We start from the raw sequence: 24229 nt of genomic DNA on the forward strand, positions 1-24229 counted from the left end.
CCAAGTAATTATACTGTAGCTTTAAAACTTCATTTATCCGGAAAATATCATTGTGGTATAATCAAAATGTACACTCACTGCACTTAAGATCAGGAAATAAATGCAGGCATATGCATGTTTTAAATGGTGCACATTATCCCACAGAGTGAATGTGTTGATAGGTGCAGTGACATGCTAGTGAGACTTTCTGCCTCTAGTTGTGCTTTTTTAAAAAAAAATCTCTTCAGCTGTAGTTCCATCTTCTCCTCAGTAACTGGCTTGGCGCTTTGGGCAATGAGAATACAATTTATGAATGTGATCAGGAAATCTGGTCATGGATTTTGATTCTAAATTGTTGGCACAGCATACTGGTATACACGAAACAGGGCAACCTAAGTATTTAGAAAAAAAGTTCCAAAGTAAAGATTTAGCAATCTCGTGATTTCCCAAAGGCAATTTGGTTATTGTCCAAACTATTTATAGCTTAACAGATTTGTTTTGATTGGTATTTAAGTTAAGATGGATGACTATACCCTCACAATGATCCAGATTATGGCTGCATCACCTGCCTTTGGGAATGATATTCACAGACCGTTGTATCATTGAGCACTTGTCAGCACTGCCTGTGGCTCTTTCTAACAATATTTTCATTTGTTTTTGTAGCTTCTTCCAGCTGTTCTTTTTCATTCCATTATAGCTGAGTTAACTCTCTGAACACCAAAATGAGCTGTGTACATTGGCTACCTTCTGTGATTTTAAGAGTAAGTTAATGTGTCTGTGCCAGCATCTAGCAGAGCAATCCTGTCAGTCACTTCACCCTGCTCCTTTCCCATTGCCCATCAGATTACTATCCCTCAAGTGCCTAGACAATTCCTTTTTGAAAGCTACAGTTGACTCTATTTCCATCAGACTACAGGCAGTAATTTACAGATCATAGCTACTTACAGCTTTTAGCAGTTTACTGCCTTATCTCTTCTTTGTTTCTTCATAAAATTATACTTCCATTATATCTGCCATTTAATTATTTTGGTGGTATATTTCACTTTTAATTACTTCTTGATCATTTCTGATAGCAACATCACCAAACATCATAATGTTAACCTTTGACGATCAGAATATCAATTAATGCCTTAAACAATAATTTCCAGGGTAATACATTGTATATATTCCCTGTCAGCATTAATCAAAATCCTTTTAAAGCTTTATGGGAATAAATGTTAAACAACAATCTTTCAATGTCATGCCCCTTTTTGGGTGCCAGAGCAAGATTTGATCTTATGTTGGAATCAAAAGATATCTTAGATTCATTGTTTTAACCTGAAAGCGATATGATTAAGCACAGGAATAAAGGAGAAGTCCGGGAAATATTTATTAAATCAGGCACCTTCTATCAAGAAAGAATTAACGTTTCAGGTTGATGACGCTTTGAAGGCTTACTGGTGTGGCAGGTGGCACAATCAGCATGAGTATGGCAGCTCTTGTTTTCCTTAGGACCATAGAGAAGTTAGGCTCCACCTCTGAAGTTATCAGGTTTGCTTCACAATGACCTAAAGACTATGATCTTATTGTAAATATAGAATAAGATTTCTTCCTGAAGTAACTAAATAATAATGGAAAATGTGTTTTTACTGCTTGTGGTCCAAAAATGCTTTCACTCACATGGTCCAGATTGGAAGGCCAATCCTGATGCCCCCCCCTCATTCGGGACAGACAGAATTACTGTACTGGAAAAAGAGACCCCAGATCCCACAAAAAGGAATGAAAAGATAAGATAAGATCTTTATTAGTCACATGTACATGGAAACACACAGTGAAATGCATCTTTTGTGTAGAGTGTTCTGGGGGCAGCCCACAAGTGTCGCCACTCTTCCAGTGCCGACATAGCATGCCCTCAACTTCCTAACCTGTACGTCTTTGGAATGTGGGAGGAAATTGGAGCCCCCGGAGGAAACCCAGGCAGACACGGGGAGAACGTACAAACTCCTTACAGACAGCGGCGGGAATTGAACCCGGGTCGCTGGCACTGTAATAGCGTTACGCTAACCGCTACACTTCTGCTGAGATGATCGTACTGATAAGGTCACAGGTGGCAAAGTGCTAAGGGCTTGAGAAAGCAAAGCTGACTCAGAACTTTGGCTATTGGCAAAGCTGTGTAGTTCTAAAAATGTATAAACATTTCATATTCGAAGTCATTTAAATACTTAAGTTAAAAAAATTAAAGTATTTAAAAAGATAAAAACTCATTGAAACAAAAGATAAAACAAATCTAAACTATTTAAAAATATTAAATAACCTTTTCCATGCTGCTAGTTGAGACTTCTCAGTGCATTCAATGGGGTCTGACAACATGAGTCCAGCAATGGAACAACCAGTAAGTCTGAGACTTCAAGTGAATCTGTGTAATGGGCATGGCTAAAAACCTTTAGCATCTGGCTCTTGTCGATAAAAATGTTTCCTCATCCCACAACCTGTCCTTGCTGGCCATTTCAGCAATCCAGACAGCCTGCACTAGCATTCAAACCTAGCATTGCCATTGGCCTTTTTCACAGTCTAACGTTCAGGTGCCTCTTTTTATAGTTACAGAAATTTACCTTACCAACATACTCTTACACTGTTGTTTTAATTTGGAGAAGTGAGACCAGAACAAATGGCTGCTGACATTTGTTTCTGCCTGGTCAATACTTAAATCAGAAACCATTAAGTGAGAACCAGGATATGTCTCTTCATCTTCTACCAATTACCCTCTTGCTGTTCTTCTCCTGTGGTGGGGCCTCATCTCCTAGACCTTCTAATCGGATCAGCCATCCATCAACTGTTCATACCTCAGGAAATTTTGGACTGAGAACACCAGAAAGTTGAATACCAGTGCATTTGACTTCCCAATGGAATCGCCACTGAGCCCAGCAGTGATAACTCGCTGAGGGAAAGAAGCTGGATGCTCTTTGCATCTGGACCTAAGCTTTACTCCAGGGAGGGCTAGCGTAGAACGGAAACTCCATTCATTTGGGGGAAAAAGGCAAGTCCAGGTGTACTGGACTTACTGTATTTTAATATTTTTAATTAATTTTTCATCCATTAATAGGTTTTTAATTAACTTTATGTTTTTAAATCTTTAAAATTATTTAAGTAAATTTTAATTGTTTTAAAGGTCTCTTGCTATTGGAACCATCTTGAAACTGTTAAAAAAGAAATATTTTTTACAACCTTTGGCACCCAGGCAGCTCTCATAGGCCATGGAGACATTCTCGGAGCTGGGCCTCAGGATATGAAGCCAGCAACTTGGTCGTTGCTCATAGCAGCTCCACCTTACATGATATCTCCAGCTCATTCAGCCCTCTGCATTTGGAGAAAGTAAATGCAAGTGAGTAGGATTGTGGCAGCAAATCCAGTCAGCAGGCTGGGTCTAGGATGAACTGTAATACTAGAAATCAGTATCTGCCTCTGCATTGCAGGTGATATTGGTTTATACCAACCCTCCTACCGTCAGCCGAGGTGGGCTTTTGGTTGTTCTTTCTACTTCCTTTATTGCAAAATGCCAAGCAATTAGAATTATATATTTATCACAATAATGGAATAAAAAGGATTTCACTAAACTAAAATGTTCTCATTGGGAAGCATCTAATAATCTCATCTCAACCACAGCTTATCAGAGCATGCCACTGGCTCCAGTGATTTAAAAATTTTACATAATTATGCAATATTTCACTGTACATCTTGTTGCAATAAAACATTTGCATTCCTGTGAGATGTACTATATTACTTTAATCTTACTGTCAGCTGCATTTGTTTATTTGAGATTGTATAAAGAGTACTCTTTGGTTGCTCTAACTGCATCACATTGCAATGCATCTGCATTGAGGCCACTTTCTTGTCACCCTTTGCTAACTGTAACATTCAGAGCTGTCATATAAAGATGGTCATTAGTGGTAAAATGTGGCTATTTTTATTCTAGTGCCTTTTTCCCTGACCTGTAATTTAATAATAAGAAAAAAATCCACCTCAAGGGAAAATCTCATTTGTCTAGTATTCGAAGTCATGCATAAATTAATAATTGATCCATCCCCCAGTTTGAATAATTGAAGTAGTTGGAAAATAAATTCTTCAGCATTTTGATCTTTATAAAATACTTTTGTAGTGCATCTTTTGGGAAAATGTAATTCTTGTGGAAATCCAAAACCAAGCAGGAATAGTGCCAATTAGCACATGCAAGGGGCAGAGAAGGTAAGTACCGATGGCTTGGATTTTGCAGTTAAGATGTGAGAGATACTGTCAGCACTGTATGAAACTGACAAAGCTTTGTCATCCGTATACATGCAGACAAATGTGGAAATCCTGAATTTAGTACAGGTGAAACCATGCTGCTTCACAGGGTGCACTGTTGTAGGCTTTATGTGGTCAATCAATACAGAATTAATGACATGAGCTTCAATTTTTTTCTTGAAACAGCTTTATAAAATTTAATTTCTCCATTGACTCTACATGTATGCTCTAATCTTTTCTGGACAATGATTGAAATATGAATTACTTTCTGCTTTTTTGACATGGGATCTCTACTGTCTGATTGGCTGAGCAGGATGTGTGGGGCTTCTGGATGCCATTAGTCCATCATAGAGGACAAAATCTGAAGTCATCTCAAAACAGGAAATCCTCACGATGGAATTAAACCTTATAGGCAGTGCTTTCCTCAAGTTCAGTGACAAGTGCTATTTGTTTGCCACAGACTTCAAAATCTGGGCTGTTATTTTCAAGTAAGGTAATAAAATGTAGATGGTAGCCCTTTTAAGGCTGTGAATTGTATTCAATGAGTGTACGTTTGGGTGAAGGGCCAAGGCTTGTTTGATTCACCACTGCTCTGAGTGGGAAAATGTAATGCATTTGGTAATGCATAATGCAGCCAAGCAATAATAGCACCAAATGGTATAGTGAATGGGGCAGAGGGAGAAAAATATCAATGGTCTGGTATTTGCAGTCATGATGGGGGTTGTCAGCACTTGCATTTCATTTCAATGTAAAACTGACAGGATCATTTGTCACATACAGTTAAATGCAGAAATCCAGAAGTTAATGTAGGTGAACCACTGTTCCTTCAGATTGTAGAATGAGCGAATTTCAGAGAGTGGTTTAATTTTAACAAAGTAGTTTCCTGCTTCTGGAAGTGAGAATTTAATTTTAGGTATGTTCTTAACTCTTTCTGTGAGCTAATGTCATAAGAGCTTGGCAGTATTTTCTAATATTAGATTTTAACAGCTTTCAATAACAAGAATGCTGGAAAATAAAAAAGGTGAATTTATTTCCCAATGTAGTATTCTCTCGGAACTTCATTGGTAATTTCTTCTTCATAGTCCTTTACCAAGTTTTTTTGAAAAGAAAAGACCAGGTCAACTGTTCAAATTCCACCAAGGAAGATTTTTCTTAATTGGAATTAGTAAATAATAACTTAAAAATGAAAGAGAAAAGGAAATGTAGAACCAGGAGTCACCGTTTAAAAATAAGTGGTTGCTTACTGAAGACAGAGGTGATTCAGAATCTTTTATCTCAGGGGGGTTATTAGATTTTGCTGAAGTTCAGTGGAAGCAGAATCATCGAATATTTTTAAGGCAGAGGTGGAAAGGTTTGTGACAAACCAGGGGTGAAGGGTTACTGTAGGTGGACTGGAATGAGGAATTGGTTACAGTCAGACCAGCCATGATCTAATTAAGTAGCAGAGCTGGCATTTGCAGCTGAGTGGCCTATTCTGGTCCTAATTCTTATGCATGTACAGATATAGTGTAATGTTTGCTTTCTAGCCATCCATAAAAGCTCAGGTGCCTGAGTCACCCAGAATTAACAAATAGAAGGCTTTGCTCTGTGTTCAATCCACAAATAAAGAATAGTGTCAGGTTCTTACGAACATTTTATCACAATTATTGAACAACATTCCAGGATCTGGTATAGAACAAAGAGTTTGCTTTTATATATTGGCATTTAAACTTTCTGGATATAACAACCAGTGCATTTTCTTAGGGTGCTATTGTTGTGATGGACAATGGCATTCATCAATTTGCACACTGCAGGTTTCCAGACAGTATAACAGTAAATGGTTTCATAGCCATTGGTTACAGCATAAATGTTGGCTTGAGTACTGCAAGAATTTTTCCCAGTGCTTTGAACTGAGCAGGCCAAATGTCCTTGTTTTAATGCTCAATTAGCAAGGTAAGCACAAGTAATGATGTGCTCTCTGTCTGTTGTGTGGTTTCATATTGCGGCTTGGATCCACAACCTTGTATATCTGTAGTACAAATCTTGCCATCACATAAATTCCAATTTGTTCTCGCAGCTTCTTTTAAAATGTGAACCTCTAAAATTTCCTATTATCCACAACAACAATGGTTACTTCACAGCTTTAAGCCTGAGTGGCATAAAAGTAAATCAAAGGTATGGATCAGCTGCACCAGTTGGCAGGAAGACTGGTCTTAACTCAAGCTTGAATAGTCCTTTTACCCTTATAGAAGCACATTTATAACAACTGGATTTTTTGCCCTGTAAAGTAATATGTCATTTAACTTGTCAAGTCTATTGCTGTGTGTTTGAGGAACTGCCACAAATCAAGGATAAGGAACAGAAAACCTAGTCTATATTTGGAAAAAAAATTGTCCACTCTTCTCTTTTGTGGACTCATCTCAGTCCTTGGAGCTTTCCCCCTTCACCCCTCACTCTGAATCCCTTTCTGTGCATTACAATGTTATTTACAGATGGCTGCATATGAGTCACAGATGTGAAAAGTCAAAGTGTGCTGATGGCAGAAATGGGTTTGTGAAACTACGGAGCAGCAGGATTAAATTTTAACAACTTTGGCTGCTATTTGTTCAGAGATAAAGGCTAAAGAAAGATCTCCCATGTGGACCTGGTGGCTCAGTGGTTGAGTGCACCATCTGCCTTTACACTGAACTGCACAGTGCAGGAAAGTTTAGAGCACCTTGTGGAAGAAACTGATCTCAGTCAGCACAATGATAGGATTCTCAAAAAATAACATCCTACTCTGTCCCTACTGTGGGAAGGAAGAACTTGGGTGGATGTCTTACTCCCCATCATTATGACAGACCAACCCAAATGGGTGGACTTGAGTGACAATGTATTTAGGTCAGTTGTGTTCTCATCTCATTCCTGTCCCCTACAGTTAAATAACTCATCAATACTTAGTATCTCGGGTGGATAATGACCATTCTGTGGAATTGTACCTCTTCACAAACCACCGTCTACTTGAGAACGGAAAGGTAGAGGAAGAATGGATCACGCTGTGTTTTAACCCATATAGTATCTGTCATTGTTTGGCTGTGGATTGAAAGAAAATATGGAATATTCATTTAGGGTAACTCAACAAAGTATCAGCATGCTAAATCACCTGTTGGGGCCTGGTGCCTTTTTGTTTGATAATATTCTTGCACATCACATTGGGTGTGTCGTTCTGCTAAAGCCGCTCTGAAAGTGCAAGTTATTTTTGCTATTTCAGTCATTGATCCATAGACTGGTGCACTAGTCTTTGGGGTTTGTATGTGTTGAGTCTGGCATTAATGATCAAACTTGTATAAACAAATAGATGCTATTTTGGATCGCACATTGCTTTGAATGTCTTGTTTCACCTGTTAAACATCTTGAGAAGCTTTATTCATATCAGAAGACTACGTACAGGTAGGTTGTGTGATCCAGAAGTGAAAGACAAAATGTGAAGAACTCATTCCAAAACAGTAGTGCCTTCTAGTGATTACAAGATCTTTAACAAACCATATTATTGCCTTGAGAAATTTATTCTTTATCAATAAAACTACCTCAGTTCTAGTACAAGTTGCACTTCCTGAATTAATCTATTTTTAGATGAAAGTTTAATACAAAATGTGCAGAGCAGTTAATTACATTTATTGTTTTTGATGTATAGATGTCTCAGTATTTCAATTAATTAACAAAAATCCCGTCACAAAACTTGCAAAATGAATGAACCAATCAACCCTTTGTGCTTTTGTATTGTGGAGAACATTTACTAAACTCAACTTTTCCACAGAAATGACTCACTGAGGAATGACTCCATGGACAAGCTTACCAAGTCCTAATTCAGCTGTGGTTTACTATAAAAGAAAACCTCTTGTAGTAGTGAAACCTGTTATGGTGATACTGTTGCTCTAGAAGGATGGAAATGCATTTAATGTGTTTGGCTTGTTACAACTGTACTAACCAATAAGTATCTATCAGTCAACAGTATTTTACTGAAATAATTTTATGTTGATCTTTTTAGGTTTGGTCCACCGTTTTTGTTAAGAGAAGATCGCTCATTGACTTGGGATCAGCTACATCAATGCATCCTCAACAAAATGTATTATCTGATGAAAAATGAGACCCATTCGCAGGTCAGTGGAGTTAAATACAAACTACAGAACTCAGGGCCTCTGAAGTCACACAGTCAAACAAAAGTAAAAAATAGATATAAGATGTGGGCAGTAATTCATTCAAGTAATATAATAGTTGTACTTTGAGTATTTCTGCCAAATGATCTGATATGATTCAGATCAACATTCATACCTGGACCATATTAGAAGTGGCCAGGACAAAAGTGGTATTACAAAAGCAGACATGTAAAAATGCACAAGTAGATATATTACAAAATGGAGATTATTCACATACTATGTTACAAAATGGAGAACTGACTGGGTATTATGAGACTTGACCAAATTCCATTTCTGTGCTCTCATAGACAGAACTGATTAGTAGGGCCTTTGTTTATCAGTACTGAGGCAGTTCCACAGCACTTGCAGCTCACTTCCTGATCAAGCTGCCCAAAAGATCAGATGATGCATCAGCAGCTTTAATCCTCAGAGGAGATAGCTGGACTGCGTAGTTGGAAGTCCTTGCACAATATAAGCCATTGCCTTGCTTCAGTAAAGTGCAACTTTTAAATGTGATGTGACCAAGAAACACATTCTAATTATGGAAAAAAGAAACACAGGATTTGTACTCGTTTGTAGCCTAACATCTTATGCCTGAAGTCATTTCATGATTTAGATTTATGGTTGTTTGTTTCCTATATGAAAGATGAAAGGTAAACTCTCGATCTCTCAATCTGCATTATCAAGACTCTTGCACATTATTTGTTTACCTGCACTGCACTTTCTCTGTAACTGTAACACTATATTCTGCACTTGTTTTGTTTTCTTCCTTTTGTACTACCTCAATATACTTAGTTATGGAATGATCTGTCTGGATGGCATGCAAACAGAAGCTTTTCACTGTACCTAGGTACATGTCACAAGAATAAAAAAATTAACCAATTATCTAAAGTAACATTCATAAATATGTGAAGGATTATTCCATGCATTTGGAGATTAGATGACAAATAATTCAATACTTTCATTTGGGTATTAACTGCTTAATTTTGCTGTAGCTTGTATTGTACTCCAAACAATGGATCTACATGCAGTTATTGACAGGTGGAGAGTGTATGTTCTGACACTATGCTTGAAATGGAAATGGACCCTACAACCTTCTCTCAAAAAAAAATGTGAAGTTTGAAGCATTGCCACCAGGAAAAAGAATTGAGGTTTCCCAGAGGTCACTTACCACGTTAGTGCTTAACAGTTCAGAGCAGGGATGATTTAAAATATTCAGCAATGCACTTTCTATTAAGCATATTTACTAGAACTTGCATTAGAATTACATAAATGCTCTGCTGTGGTCTGAAGGAAAGGCAGTTCAAATTGCCTGTAAATTTTTGACTGTTATAGAATTTAATTTGGATTTATTCAAGGCTGCCAAAAAAATAGAATGGATCAATATCTGCAAGGACCTCTTGGAATATAAAACTGTACCTGGTCTTTGATTAATAATTACTTATAAGTAGTTAATTCCAGTGAACTTGTGAAGAAACCACAGCAATTCTTTTGTTCTTATACCTTCCATTGCAGCTTCTCCTGTTATCATACATCTGTACGTAAACTGACAAGCCATTAACCACTTCCTCACTTGAATGGCATAATTTTCTTGCCAGTACCTGGGAGCAAAATAAGCGGTTTATTTGTTTTGTGCCAGGACATGTATTTAGGTGACTGTAAACTATCCATAGCTCTCCCATAATTTGATCATATTTTGACCACCTTCCATTCAAGATTCAAGATTTGCTTTATTGTAATTTCTGAGTATTTACATACACAAAAAAACTGAAATACTGTTTCTCACCAGCTCATATCAGTGCAACAAAAAGAACAGTGATAAATATCTAAAATAGTCTATAAAAACATCTCTAAAGCAAAACTAAAAACATAGCAACACCACATATTCATATCTGTACCTTTCCATGAGTTTTTCATTGCAGCTAAGTAAATGCCTACCAGCAACAGGATTATAAGATTGGCTGGAACTCGTTCTGGGGTTCCATCTTTTATCAGACTTCAGTTGCACATTAATTTGGGCTTTCCAAAAACCTCCTCAGTTCTGAAAGAAAAATCATAGAATCATGCAGCACAATACAAGGCCATTCATCCCAACTTGTGTCTGCTATATGTTTGGAAGTGCTCTGTAGCTGAGTTCCACTTTCCTGTTATTCTCTTATAGCCTTGTGTTTTTTCCCCCATTTTAAATATATACCCACTTCCATCTGGAAAGTTACTGTTAGATCAATTTCTACTGCTCTTTCAAGCAAAATCAATCCAGATCATAGAAAATGAATAAATAAAAATTTTTCTAATCTTCCTTTTGATTTTTTTTTGCCATTTATAATATCTGTAACCTCTTGTTTCTCTAGGGCCAGGAGTCCATTCTGTTCCTTAAATGAAATTATGACTAATCTGTGACCCAACTCTACATTCCTGAACAAAAATTTGTCACTCTAGAATGTGACATTAGCATTTATTTCACATTATGAATTCCATTGTCTCTGACACCATTCTGGTAAACTTCTGCTGTACCCTCTCCAAGTCCCAGAATTGGATACCATGCATATGCTGATAGTGAATTGGTAATTATAGGAGGTACTCAGTTTTCCGTGTGTTTGGTATAAAAGTTGAGCAAGATCATGCAGTGATTTAACTGTATATCGACCATCCTTGTGTTATGACCCCTAAAATGCACAGTACAGCAGTATTCTGCAGGTAACTATTTATGCTGCAAGAAGAGACGCTGGTGATGGTATGAATGGGTTTGGTATCAGGGAAATGGTGGATGCAATCCAAATCCCAGCATTAGTAATGGTAGCTCTCGTTTTGTCACATGTTTAAATTCTTCCTTAACATGTTGAACACTGATGGACGGATCCCTCGTAATGTGAAGATTGAAAGCCGCTTCCGCGGCATTGAGTGGATTTGATTTCTTAATCTGCTGCTAACAGTTTATTCAGCTGTCCCCTGTGGTCATATCAGTTGTACGTTAGAGAGCTCTGGTGAATAAAAACAAGACCTGTAAAATAAGCCATGATTCACACTGTCAGTCAAAAAGCTTGTGAGAGAAAGACCTGAAGGCATGTGTGGAAGGCAGGGATCAATACCGAAGCAAGAGTTTAGTGCACAAATACATACGCCATAGCAGATGAATTGGAAGCATGAATTCAGGTGAAGGGGTATGCTGTAGTAACCATTGCAGGGACATGAGCACTACCTGAACAGAGGCAGGTGCAGGAATTTAATTATGATTGCTTTTGGAGAGGCACGTTAGTATCGGCTCTTAATATAGTTGATGAAGCTGCTCAGCGTGCACTTAAGCATGATTGGGAGCTTATGCCGAGTAATTGATTTCCCCTTTCACGGGTGCGCTGAACGTGTTTGTGTGTAGAACTAAAACCAAATCAAAGGTAATCAAATACGATTATAAAGTTTGGACGACTTTTTTTTAAGAGAACACTATTGTGCTTTTCTCCCTTTTTGCTGTGGTAGAACACAACTTTTGCATTTACCGATTGCTCTTCCTTGCTGAACAAGCAGCTGTCATGTCATTCATTTGCTGCCATGGAGATAAAATAAAAGGCAGGGCAGTGTTGCTGGTGAGAAGATTGGGGGAAGAAGCTTTGGTTTCCTCAGGAAGAACAACCTCTACACCCCACCCCCATCCCTTAGCAGGAGGTGGAGGCCAACAGCCTTTTGCCGCTGGTAGCTCCAAGCCACTGGGATCAAAGTAGCCATCAGGACCAGAGATTGAAGCTTCTTCCACTGATCAGATCAGTGCACAGGTACTTTGATCTGTGGTCAGTACTACTGACAATCATATTTTCATTAAATTAAAATAACTGGGAGGAGATTTTACATCCAGCAATGATGACCCAGTGGGGACATGTTATATCACATCTAGTTCCCGATGTTCTTAAAAGTTGCCAGTCACAACCTCTTGATCTAATTTCCCTTGGTAAGAGCCATGCATGCTAATGATGTCATCCTATCCATAAAATACGGTGAATAAACAAAAGCCACATTAGGGTGATTCACCATAAGAAAGTCCCAATCCAGTTTCAAAACATGTGAAAATTGCTTTTTAAGCACAAAAAGATATCTTCCTGGGACCTCCTGCAATGTTTTTAACTTCTTGCCTTCAGAATTTTTGGATGTATCCTGTCAGGTCTTACACTTTGTCTTATTTAGTTTAATTATCACCTCTGATATGCTCCTGCACATCCAGTGTTTATCTCCTCCTAGTATTTTTCAAACATTAAAAACAAGTACAATTCAGTCCCACTAATTTCCAATCATCCTCTATTTATCCAATATTCTCTCCACTCAGAATTTCTCACAATTAGTTGCCGTTTGTTATTGATATATTTCTATTCTTCTTCACTATTTTTAATCTTCTTGGGCATTCTTTCTTCATGCTCCCTTGCAGATATCCTTGTACTTTTCCCCCTTCCTTTCTTGTATTCTGCTGTTCTACTGTTACTGGTCCAAATGCCCTCTTCTTCAATTGTAGAGTCTGTCTGATTTTATTAAGTGTCAAACTAGTAGAAACTACTGTGGTGGTTTGGGGAAATCTTCATGGCTTAAAAATATTACATTCATTTATGGAATAATTGTGTAAATTTGATTTAATACTATTGAATATGATTTGATGGAGGCTAATAAAGAGCAAAACTATTAGCAGGACTAATGGATGAATTCAACACCTTTGTCTCAGTGACAGCCAAGCTGTGATATATATCTTCCTGCAGAACTAGTAATTTAACCTGCGCAATGCTGTACTGAACTTTATAAAGTGACCTGGGTGCACTAACTCTCATACATTAAAATCCCATCTTGCAGGTGGCAGCAAAGGTAATAAAATAAATTCCCCCTTGACAGCAAAGCCATTTAAAAAGTTTGAGCACATTGAAAACATCTCAGGGAATTAACCCCAGAGTTGAAAACAACTGCTTTTGGTGACTGCCTGGATCATTACACACATTGCAGGAGGGAAGTCATACACTAAATCAAATTCAACTTGCGTGTAAGTTTGTCAATCTAATTTCTTATTAGTGATAGCAAGTTTGAAATTGAGTGATGTAGATCCCAAGAAAACAAAGTTTATCAACTTTCTTTTTGCTACTACTGCTTGTCAGTCAAAGTTGGTTGCTGTTGCTGGCGTCGGTCCGTCTGTGAACTTCTCTGCAGCATTGAGCAAACCTGCAGCATTCCCAGCAATACAAACAGTGCTTCTGTCTTTTATCGAAAGTATATTATGAATTGCACATCAGTGTATTGATCCCCAACTCTACTGCCAAACAATTATTGAATGCAGTCTCCACACATGCTGTGAGAGGGCAGTCCAGTCAAGATTCACCATCAACACCTGGAGTGCAAGAGTTTGAGCAATAATGTTTCAGCTTTACCACATGTTGATTTCTTTTAAATAAGTAGCCAAACTTAAAATCCATTTTAATACAAATTCATTTAGCTGTCTCCTGGTGAACATATTACTATCCTAACTACTATGCTTTGAAAAGTAATTTGTTCTTTTTTTTAAACAAAAGCCAAACCTGAAATAAAGACACTATTACAGCAGTACATGATAAATGACTCAATGCCAGAAGGAGAAAGATTGGTTAATACTGTAGTTATAAAAGAGTTATACTATCAACTTGGCTACCTTGAGTATTTCAGTGATTCACTGTTGAATTATAGAAACAGTTTAATTAAAATCTGTAGACATTTAATTATTTCCATAAGCTGATGCACAGTCGAAATTTGGCAGACAATATAAGAAGTGGTGTCTGAGAGAGGAAGCAATCTTACTGTGCTGATAAGGTAACTGCCAGTTTATTTCTAAGATCGTCCAATCTCTGACTGTGTAATTAGCTACAGGTACATTGAAGTCAAAGAGAATTTAGGTTGCAAGCCACATACAGAATTGATATTGCAGTGTGAAATAAAACATTGCTGTGCTCAATGAGTGAAACCCTTTTGACATGCTTGATATGTGGATTGTCTGAGTGGCAGGAAATGGAACACTCATCCCATGAAGTTAAAAGCAAAATCTGTCAAATGTTTAATTTGCACATAGTTGCAGCCGTCTGGTTTGAAATTTCTTCAGCACCTTGATAAGCCACAAATGAGAGCTGTCTCACACTTTTTCTTCCACTTTCAGATTTTTTTTCCTTCTGACTCTCCTGAGGAGATGGGTTAAAAGAAATGCGTCCTATATTGGTTGTGCTAAATGTTCATGTATAGTAGTGGCTGTGCATTGAATTCCAAGATTGGCTTTCGTTAACATATCTGCAATAAAAACTTTGAAAAATGAGTTTAAGTGTGGACAACACAATATTACATACTTAGCAGAAGCAACCAAGGATGAATTCCTACTCTATTGACTCCATCAGATGATGGTTTTCCCAGTCAATCTTCTGATATCAATGTTGACTGTAACCATCACCATATTATTCTGATCACGGGGACCTGATTGTATTTTCTACGGACATCTACACACTCCCTTTTCTAGCAAGCATTGCTCAGTGCACTCTCACTTTAATCCAGTTCACAAAAGAAATGGTCATGCAGTCCCTTTAGTGTGTTCTTTTATTCATTGTGCTTTATTGACACTCAGCCCTCGAGCTAATGTCAGGTAAGACTACTTTTTTGGAGGGTGGTAGAAACAGACCAAAACCACAGTCCCTAGATATCAGCTTCTGCTTAGGTTCCCTTAGGATTGAAGATTATTTATTTCCTCTCCAGTTCTGTGGATTCTAGGATAACTGACAAAGCTAATTTGGAAGCTACAGACTCTGCCACAGGCAGGAATGCCTGACAGTTGAGGCAGGTGTGAAATATATTGATGCTACAATTTAACAAGTTGAAGTTTTAGTATAATAATCCTGAAGGTGTGACAGGAAAGACTTTGTGAAGTTTATTTTAAAAGTAGGTTAAGGTTTTCACCAAACTAGGAAGCACTCCCATCCATGTGGATCTTGAACTGAACAGTTGCATTAGTTGACATACTATTCCATAATGTGTGTTTAGCAAGCTGTCAAAGTGGAAAGCAATAACTGTGTGCAGCAGGGCTTGCCACAGGCATACCTGACTCTAGAGTTATTTTAATCACAGACAGTAATCTGATAATGCTCAAATTCCAAAATAAGTCTTACAGCAATATTTCCTCAGGAAATATTGCTGTAAGACTTACTTTGCTTCTTTTTGGAAAAAAAGAATTCTTTGAAGCAATGTTTTTGACTTTGCTTTTTTCAGTGAGAGTGGCTATTTGACAGGTCTAGATTGTAGAATTGAGTTGTAATTCAGTGAATGGATTTTATTTTGTACCAAGTATAAAGGGCCTGCAGAAACTGAATTTGGAAGTCTCAGTCCTGAATGTTCTGAGCTTGCCTTCACTGTACCTAATTCATGATTAATTTGAGATTATTTCACCAAGAGACTGAGTAGTAGATTATGGAAATGAAGATCTGTTATTGGAGATTATATACATTTCATATAAGGTACCAAATTTAATACAATAATACTACTTTGATAACATTTTTCCTCAAGCCAATCTGATGGGTTAACTGAAGTTGCAGTGCTTTTTAACAACATGCAAAGTCAGCATGTACATGATCAAAAGGAGTCACTGTAAAATTTTTCTTCTGCATCAGAACTTTGGACACTCTTTCCGAATACGAGTGGTTGGAGGATTGACAACCAACTGTTACCTCTCCTCACAAGACATTAGACCACTTTACCAGCCAGCAGCTGAGAGGTGAGAACCGTGTTTTCTCTATGATCTATCATCAAACCAACTTAATACCCAGTTTTCCAAAGAAGCATTATTTAAAATGTTTGCCATGTTTGGACTTAACCTTAGCAACCTGAAATAAAAACACAAAATGTTGGAAATGCTCAGCAGGTCAGGCAGCATCTGTCGACAGGGAATCAGAGTTAAAATTTCAGATCAAAGACCCTTAATTACAGTTTGTCAACCTGAATCCACTTGTTCATTCAATTTTTATTGTACCTGCTGTTTACATTGTACATAAAATCCACTTGATAAATTATCAAGCAAACAATACCTGAACAATGAAAATGTTGTTGCAATAAACTCTTTCATGAATGCAATCTAAATTGAAATGAATGAAGATATTTGTTGTGAGATTTTGCAATGTAGGCATATATTCTTTCTTTTTTTTTGTTAAATTTGGAATACTATACGCATTTTTTATGCATTTGAAATCTAACCTGATGCTCCAGTGTGGCATTAAGAGAATGCTGCATTATCGAAGTTTCCATTTTTCAGATGGTAATCAAACCAAGGCCCATCTGCTTCTCAGGTAACCATTAAAAAAAAATCCAAACCTAGAAATTTGTTCTTGGAAATGTCTCTGTACCTTGGTTATAAATGACTGCTTTCTTATCTTGAATCTATGTCCCCTCATTCGAGATTCAGTCGAGACTATAGCATTGTCGCCTTCCCCAAAGTAGAGGCATTCTGAGTCAGTGCTCACATGGTAACACTCCCTACAGACACTTCTCTGGCACCTTCCCGCCAAGAGAGCTTATCTCTAACCCTTGAGGGTTACTGTGGCCACCTCGTACAGGGAGCATCATTCTTGTGGGTACTTTTCTCCAAATTGCTGTTTTAGTGTAAGAATAAGGTAGGAAAGGAATCTTTAAGTTCCCTTGTCACTATTTTTAAGGGCAAAAATTTAACACAGTGCCCTGCCCAATAGTTATTCTTCAATCAATGCACTTAAACAGATTGTGTGGCCATTATCCCATTACTCGATAGGAGAGATTTCCACGTGCAAATTGGCGACTGTGATTGCTGCAGAACAGTATTCTGGGCATCCTAAATGGATAAGCAAAAGGCCCAAATAAACACTTTTTCTTCTTCTCTCACTTTAATACTTGACATTCATTCCATGTGAGCTTTTAACTTATTTTCTGGTACGTCACTGAGGATCAACTATAAAATGGTTGGATCATCTTTGGCCCCAGCCCTTCACCAGTAAGTCTCAGAGATTCTAGGAGGATTTATTATCTTTGTAGCTCAGAAGCCATCTTTATCCTCTTGTATGCTGAAGACTGTTCTCTGATACCAAAGCTGTCCTTTGTTTTGTATGAAAGCTGGTGTTGAGCATCGACAAATTGTTCGTACATAGATGGCTGGACAATTGAATTGGATCCTGTTTCCACTGAGCATCACCACATAAGTATTTCTGCCCATTCTGAATATGCTATCATTACTGAATTCCCCATTCTGAATCTCAATGTATTTGCCTAAATCAGCAGGCCAGCTTCAGTTGAACATGAATCAGAGATGGGCCCTTAGTCAAAACAAGGTTGGGGGAAGGTAATATGTGGGTAGATTAATGGATCAGGAATCCAACAGCCTGGACTAATGAGCCAGAGTAAATTTAAATTCAGTTAATTGAAATATCTGAATATTAAGAAGATAGCATTGGAAGTGGTGACCATAAAATTAACAGGTTGTTGTAGGAATCCATCACTGATGTTATTTGGAGAAGAGAATCTGTCATCTTGACCTGGTCTGATCTGTTTGTGACTCCTGACCCACCAATATGAATGACTCAACTGTCTTCTAAAATGACCCTGCAAGCCACTTGGGTTCCAAAGAGCAGCATGCTATTGGTCTCTCAGAAGAAATTAAGACTGGATGTGAAAGGTTGGCTCTTCCAGAAAAGACTTGGAAAAAAAGGGCATTGTGTTTCTATCGTGCGAGAAGTAGGAAAATCTCTGGGATGTGTTTCATCCCATCTCTATAAACGTGACAGTGTTTCTGTAGCATGCTCATTAAATCAGCAGGAATGTGAAATGCACTTAGCGTTTATTGCACCTGGATATTATGACACTGTTAGCACAATGTTGCAGGAGTGAGAAATTGTCAAAAGTAAAACAGAACCAACTTTTAGAGAATATTATATTTCTTACTGTGGTATATTGTCACAGCAGCTGGCGCTCCAGGTTTCAACCCATTTATTTTTCAAGCAAGCTCATCTCTCATTGTTTTTTTGTCTTTCTGGCTATTTGTTCTTGGCTTATTGCAGATATTTTTAATTCACAGTCGTCAGTAAAATTTTAATATCCATTGGAAATGTTTCTGAATCTGTGAAGGCACCGGTGCCTGAAATTGATTCTCGGTTTTACTGGCATTGAGAGAAGATGCTGATTTTCAAGAGTTGGCAAGCAAGCAGAGATCAGGAACTCTGGTGCAGAAGTACGAGTGTGAAAGAAACGTAAAGTAACATTATGCATTGGTTGAAATCATTTGATCAAATATATTTCAAAAAGCTTCTATCCTTACCATCTTCCTTCCGACTGCGTCGGGCTTAGGCAAAGGTACCTGGTTATTTATCTCACAGATGCTTTCGAGGAAAATATGCCATTGAACAAGGGTGATTATCTTATCAACATTGGCTGGATTGACAAAACCCAACAAGAAAACCACGTTTTATTTCCAGCAGCGCTGTAAAGAGAACTAACATGCTTTGGCAATCTTCTGTGCAGTGCGTGTTTTTATACACAACATACATGAAGAAATTTAATCTGAATCCCAACTACTAAACGTAATTAGGTCTTTTGTGTGGTATATTTGTTCCTCATGGTAGAGGGAAGCAATGGTGGGGGAGGTTTGCTGGTGCTGTTGCAGAAATTTAAGCTACCTTGACAGGGATACAGGAACCTAAAGGTAAAAGGGAGAACAGCTAAGTTGGAAATGGAAGTAGGGGTTCAGGTGAGGGGAAAATATAAAGCCAATGAGAGTGGAGAAGGGAATAGTGCCAGGTGTAACAATAACCACAGTGTATTGGGACAAGCATTAGCATGCACCAGCAAACAGAGTTGGAGTAAAGAAAAATAATAGGAAAGAATTCAAGGCTCTTTATCTGAATGCACACAGTATTTGTAACAAGATAAATGAGTTGATGGTACAAATAGTAATGAATGGGTATGATCTGATAGCATTTACAGAGGCAAGGTGACCAATGCTGGGAATATTCAAGAATATTTGACATTTAGGAAGGATAGATAGACTGGAAAAGAGGTGGGGTGGATCTCATATTAAAGGACAAGATCACAGCAGTAGTAAGAAATTATATTGGTTCCGAAGATCAAAATGTGGAATCAGTTTGGTGAATGTAAAAAAAAGCAAGTTTAAGAATTCACTGCTGGGAGTTGCAGCTAGATCCCCTAACAGTAGCTGTACTGTAGGACAGAGTTTAAATCTAGGTATAATGGAGGAATGTAAGAAAGAGGGGTGAGAAAGCTAGAAACTATGGACCAGTTAACCCAGCATCTGTCTTTGGAAAAATGCTAGAATCCATTATTAAGGGGGTAACAGCAGGGCATGTAAAAAACAATTACAACACAATCAGCTGAATAAAATCGAAACTAATCAATATGGCTTTTTGGACTTGAAACTGTGCTTGACAAATTTGCCACAATTCTTTAAGGATAAAATAAACAGGGTGGCTGAAGAGGAAACCAGCTGATATAGTGTATTTGGAGTTTCAGAAGGTGCCATATAAAAAGTTAGTGCAGAAGAGAAGAGCTTGCAGGTTCTGGGGTAATAAATTAGGGTGGATGGGGGAGTGGTGAACGAATAAGAAACAGAGTCGGGATAAAAGGGTCATTTTTGGAGTGGCAATCAGTAACTTTGAGAGTTCCACAGGCATCAGTGCTGGATCCTCAACTATTTGTAATCTATATTAATGATTTGGATGAGGGGACTGAATGTTCTGTAGCCAAATCAGTGATGCTACAAAGAGTTGGCAAGTTGTGAGCAGGACACAAAGACCCTGCAAAAGGACACGGGTAGGTTAAATTAGTGGGCAAGAAGTTGTCAGTTGGAGTATAATGTGGGAAAATGTTTGATTATCCACTTTAGAAGGAAGAATGAAAAGCAGATATAAACAGGATGAGACTGCAAAATGTTGTGGTACTAGGGTCCCATTACATCAAAAGCACAAAGGTAGCATGAGGGTTCAGGAAGTAACACCGAAGTCAGTGAAACTTTGGCCTTTATTGAAGGGTCTCAGAATAAGAAGTCACTCATTTCAGATCAAGACAAAGAGAAATTCCCTCTCTGAGGATCATGCATTTTTGGAATTCTCAACCCCAGAGAACGGGGAGGCTGAGCCATGGAATATATTGGAGGTGGAGGTTGACAGATATTTTAAACTACAAGGGAGTCAAGTGGTATGGCAGGGGATAGAGTGGGAGAGTGACATTCAAGCCAATATTGGATCAACCATGATCTGATTGACTGTCAGAGCAGGCTCAAGGGGCCAAATGCCCAAATGACCAAATGACCAAAGACTTGAGGTGGCACGGTAGTGTAGCGGTTAGTGTAATGCTATTACAGCACCAGTGGTCGGAGTTCAATTCCGCCGCTATCTGTAAGGAGTTTGTACGTTCTCTCCGTGTCTATATGGGTTTCCTCCAGGTGCTCCGGTTTCGTCCCACATTTCCAGAGACGTACAGGTTAGGAAGTCGTGGGCATGCTATGTTGGCGCCGGAAGAGTGGCGACACTTGCGGGCTGCCCCACCACATTCTCAGTAACACAAAAAGATGCATTTCACTGTGTGTTCTGATGTACATGTGACTAACAAATAAATAAATAGATGAGTGGGTAAATAAATAAATAAAATGGCCTCCTCCTGCTCCTTTATCTCATGTCCTCAATGTATATTGTCACATCTATGCAGCAGATTAATCACATAGAAGCCAGTCTTAACAAGACATTTGAGGTCTCCTTCTGAATTATTTTAAGGGAAGTAGCGTAACCTAGTCCATGGCCATTGAGTTTGAGTTGGTGGCCTTCTGTCAGACAAGTCCATCTTTAAGATTTTTACTTACAGATCTCTCCACCCCACCTGTATTTGCTGCCAAAGGGGATCTCCTATTTCTTCTCTGACAACCTTCCCCAACCCTGGCACCACATTGATCCCCCCTACCTTGTTCCATTCCTCACTCCCACAATTACCTGACACATTTCAGACAGAATCACATTCCCGATCCTCTATATTCTGATCTGACCTTCTAAATCCCAGTTTCCCTCCCACTGATGCCAAGCACCTCACCCCTTCCCATCCCCACCAATTAAAGGTTTGACCCTTCCTACATCACTCCCACCCCACTCCCCTGCCACCTGCCGTGCTTCTCAGTCTCTGAGGTTCTGATGACCTCCTACCCACGCACCCCCCCCCCCCCATTGATCTGTCTCCCTCTCCCAGCTCGACTTCGCAGTTATGAAGACCTGCCTCTGGAACAAGCTCACTTCCAGTACAGTTTCCACACTGGCATCCACCCAACAATGTGGAAACTTTCCCAGATACGTCCTGTTCACAAAAAACAGGACAAATCCAACCTGGTAATTACTGTCTACTTTAAATCATCAGGAAAGTGATGGAACTTGTTATTGAAGTGCTATCAAGTGGTACTTACCCATGAAGAATCTGCTCGGTTATGCTGAGTCTGGGATTCAGCAGGACACTGGGCTCCAGACCTCATTACAGCCTTGGTTCAAATATGAACCAGAGAATTAAATTCCAGAGGTGAGGTGAGACTAACTGCCCTTGACATCAAGGCAGCATTTGATCCAGTGTTGCATCATGGAACCTTGGTAAAATTAAGGCCAATGAGTTTCAAGGAGAAAACACTCCAGTGGTTGGGATCACACTTCATACAAAGTAAGATGGCTGTGGTTGTTGGAGGTCAATCATCCTGTCTCCAAGACATCACCACAGGAGTTTTTCCACTAAAGTACCAGGCAAGGTGATCTTAAAAAAGTGTCTTATCAACAATTCTTGACTTTCAATGGCATTGCTGTCACTGAGTCCCTCAGCACCAACATCCTGGGGGGTCAGCATTGACCAACTGGTTTGAAGAGTGAAAGAATTTCTTTACTAAGGTCTGTAAATGGACTTTTGTTTGCTTTGTATGATAACATAAGATGAGGTTAACATCCTTTAATTTGAAATTTGCTGAGTCTCCTCATTGCAATATAATATCAGTGGCAATTTAATTATTTTCTGTGATCCAGCTTTCCAATTTAGCTTGCCACATTTGGAAAGCTGCTCAATTTCTGTTTCATCTCCCTCTTTTCCAATATAAATCCCCTTTCCCTCTCTTAAGCACCCATATCTCTGAGCTATTTACTGTTGTATCTCATTTTTGCTCCACTTTCTTCAGCCCATCTGTCAACTTTATTACTTAATTATTGTCTTCCAAATTTTGTCCTCTTCCCCTACTCTTTTGCTTCCACCTCCTGTTACAGCCTTGAAAATTCTTGTATCTAATGGTATTCTCTGCAGGATAGAGAAAATAGTAACATATTTTCATAAGGCCACATATAGACTCTAGCTGTACAAGATGACTCTAAGTAATTGCTGCAGAACAATCTGGCTTTATCGGTTCTGACAGTAACTGGGTTCTTCATTTGAATTCATTGTGCAGTCATTCAAATCTCTGGTTCAGCTCTTGATTTGTAACTCATTGCAAATGTGGGGACAAGGTAAATTTACCCAATTACATAGTGGATCAAAAGTTAAGAATTTAGAGCATGGAGTAATATCTTCCATTTAATTTCAACTCATCATGAGCTTTTTCTCACTTACAGCATTGGCAGGCTTGTGATTGCAGCAATTTTCAAGTCTTTTGTTAGAAATTTACAAAAGGCAGTCTGTCTTTTGTCAGTTCCATCTGCAGAAGGTCTCTGTTGCCTGAATAAGAGGACAATAAGGTGAAAAATCCAATACTTTTTTGCCGTTGTGCGTTGCCTCAGAGAGTCTCTGTTCCTGCTTTCTGGATTCTAGCATGCCATCATTTTTACTTGTGTATAATAGCTCACTAACATTTGTTTAAGACAGGAATGTTCATCTCTGCATGAGAGAGCTAAATAAACAACACAGCAGATGGTCAGTAACCCAGGGTGCTACAGTAATCTTTTTGGAAACCTGTAATGTCTGATTCAGTAACTTTGTTCCTCCAGTAATCCCAGGTTAAGCTCAATATACACACTTTTAAATATATATTGTTCAGTGCTATTTATCCTTGATCTCATTGTCCAAACATACAGACACCATGTACTGGAGACTAGGAAATTATTCATGCTTCCATAGCTGAGGACTGGATGTGAGATTTTTTAAGGAACCAATGTCCATTGGTCTAGTGGGAACAGAAGCTCACTTACTCTTGAGCTTTATATACAGTTTTTGGACTAGCTGTTTCTGGCCTGAGCTGCTACTTGTACAGTTTAGCTTGTTTGATAGTCATAAAGGACAGGGCTTTCAGTATAGGAAACTGTGTGAAATTGGTGACATTGGATCAGCTGTCAGTCATGTACCTCGCCCAATTTTCCTTGCCCCTGTCTATGGATGGGTTGCAGCAAAGATTCACTGAAATTATAAATCAAATCTGTGTAGATTAGAATGACCTTATGAAGCTACTTAAGACAGCAAGAGGTGTATTGGAATAGATAGAAAGAATAATTTCCTCTGGCTAACAGTTCAGAATAGGGAGCATAACTTTAAGCTATTTAGCCTGCTCAAGGGTGATGTCAGGGATCATACAAAGTGCAGTGGAAATCTGAAATAGCTTCCACCAAAAAGCTGTTGAAGTTAAGTCAATGAAAAATCTTAACTGGGGTTGATAGATTTTTGTCAGGCAGGGGCATGAAGGGTATGCAGTTGAAGTGTCAATCAGTTAGGGCAGGCTCTAATTGCATTGTGAAACAAGCTCAAAAATCTAAATAACCCAACCTTCGATCTTTGATTCTCCTTAGTAATACTTATTTTCTCCTCTTTCTCTCTTTGGGGACTTTATTTGCCAACCAACA

At 38.5% G+C, this 24229-nt stretch overlaps 1 protein-coding gene across 1 annotated transcript in view; it reads left to right on the forward strand.

The window, feature by feature from the left end:
* The window catches only part of usp43a (ubiquitin specific peptidase 43a), a 338744-nt gene that overhangs the window by 284137 nt on the left and 30378 nt on the right, over positions 1 to 24229 (forward strand). The window contains exons 8-9 of the mRNA XM_052033131.1: positions 8246 to 8357; positions 16031 to 16134. Of these exons, the coding sequence (XP_051889091.1) occupies positions 8246 to 8357; positions 16031 to 16134 (216 nt within the window). The remainder of the gene's footprint in view (positions 1 to 8245; positions 8358 to 16030; positions 16135 to 24229) is intronic.

The sequence above is a fragment of the Pristis pectinata genome, chromosome 18, assembly GCF_009764475.1.
Source record: "Pristis pectinata isolate sPriPec2 chromosome 18, sPriPec2.1.pri, whole genome shotgun sequence".
NCBI classification, from domain to species: Eukaryota; Metazoa; Chordata; class Chondrichthyes; order Rhinopristiformes; family Pristidae; genus Pristis; species Pristis pectinata.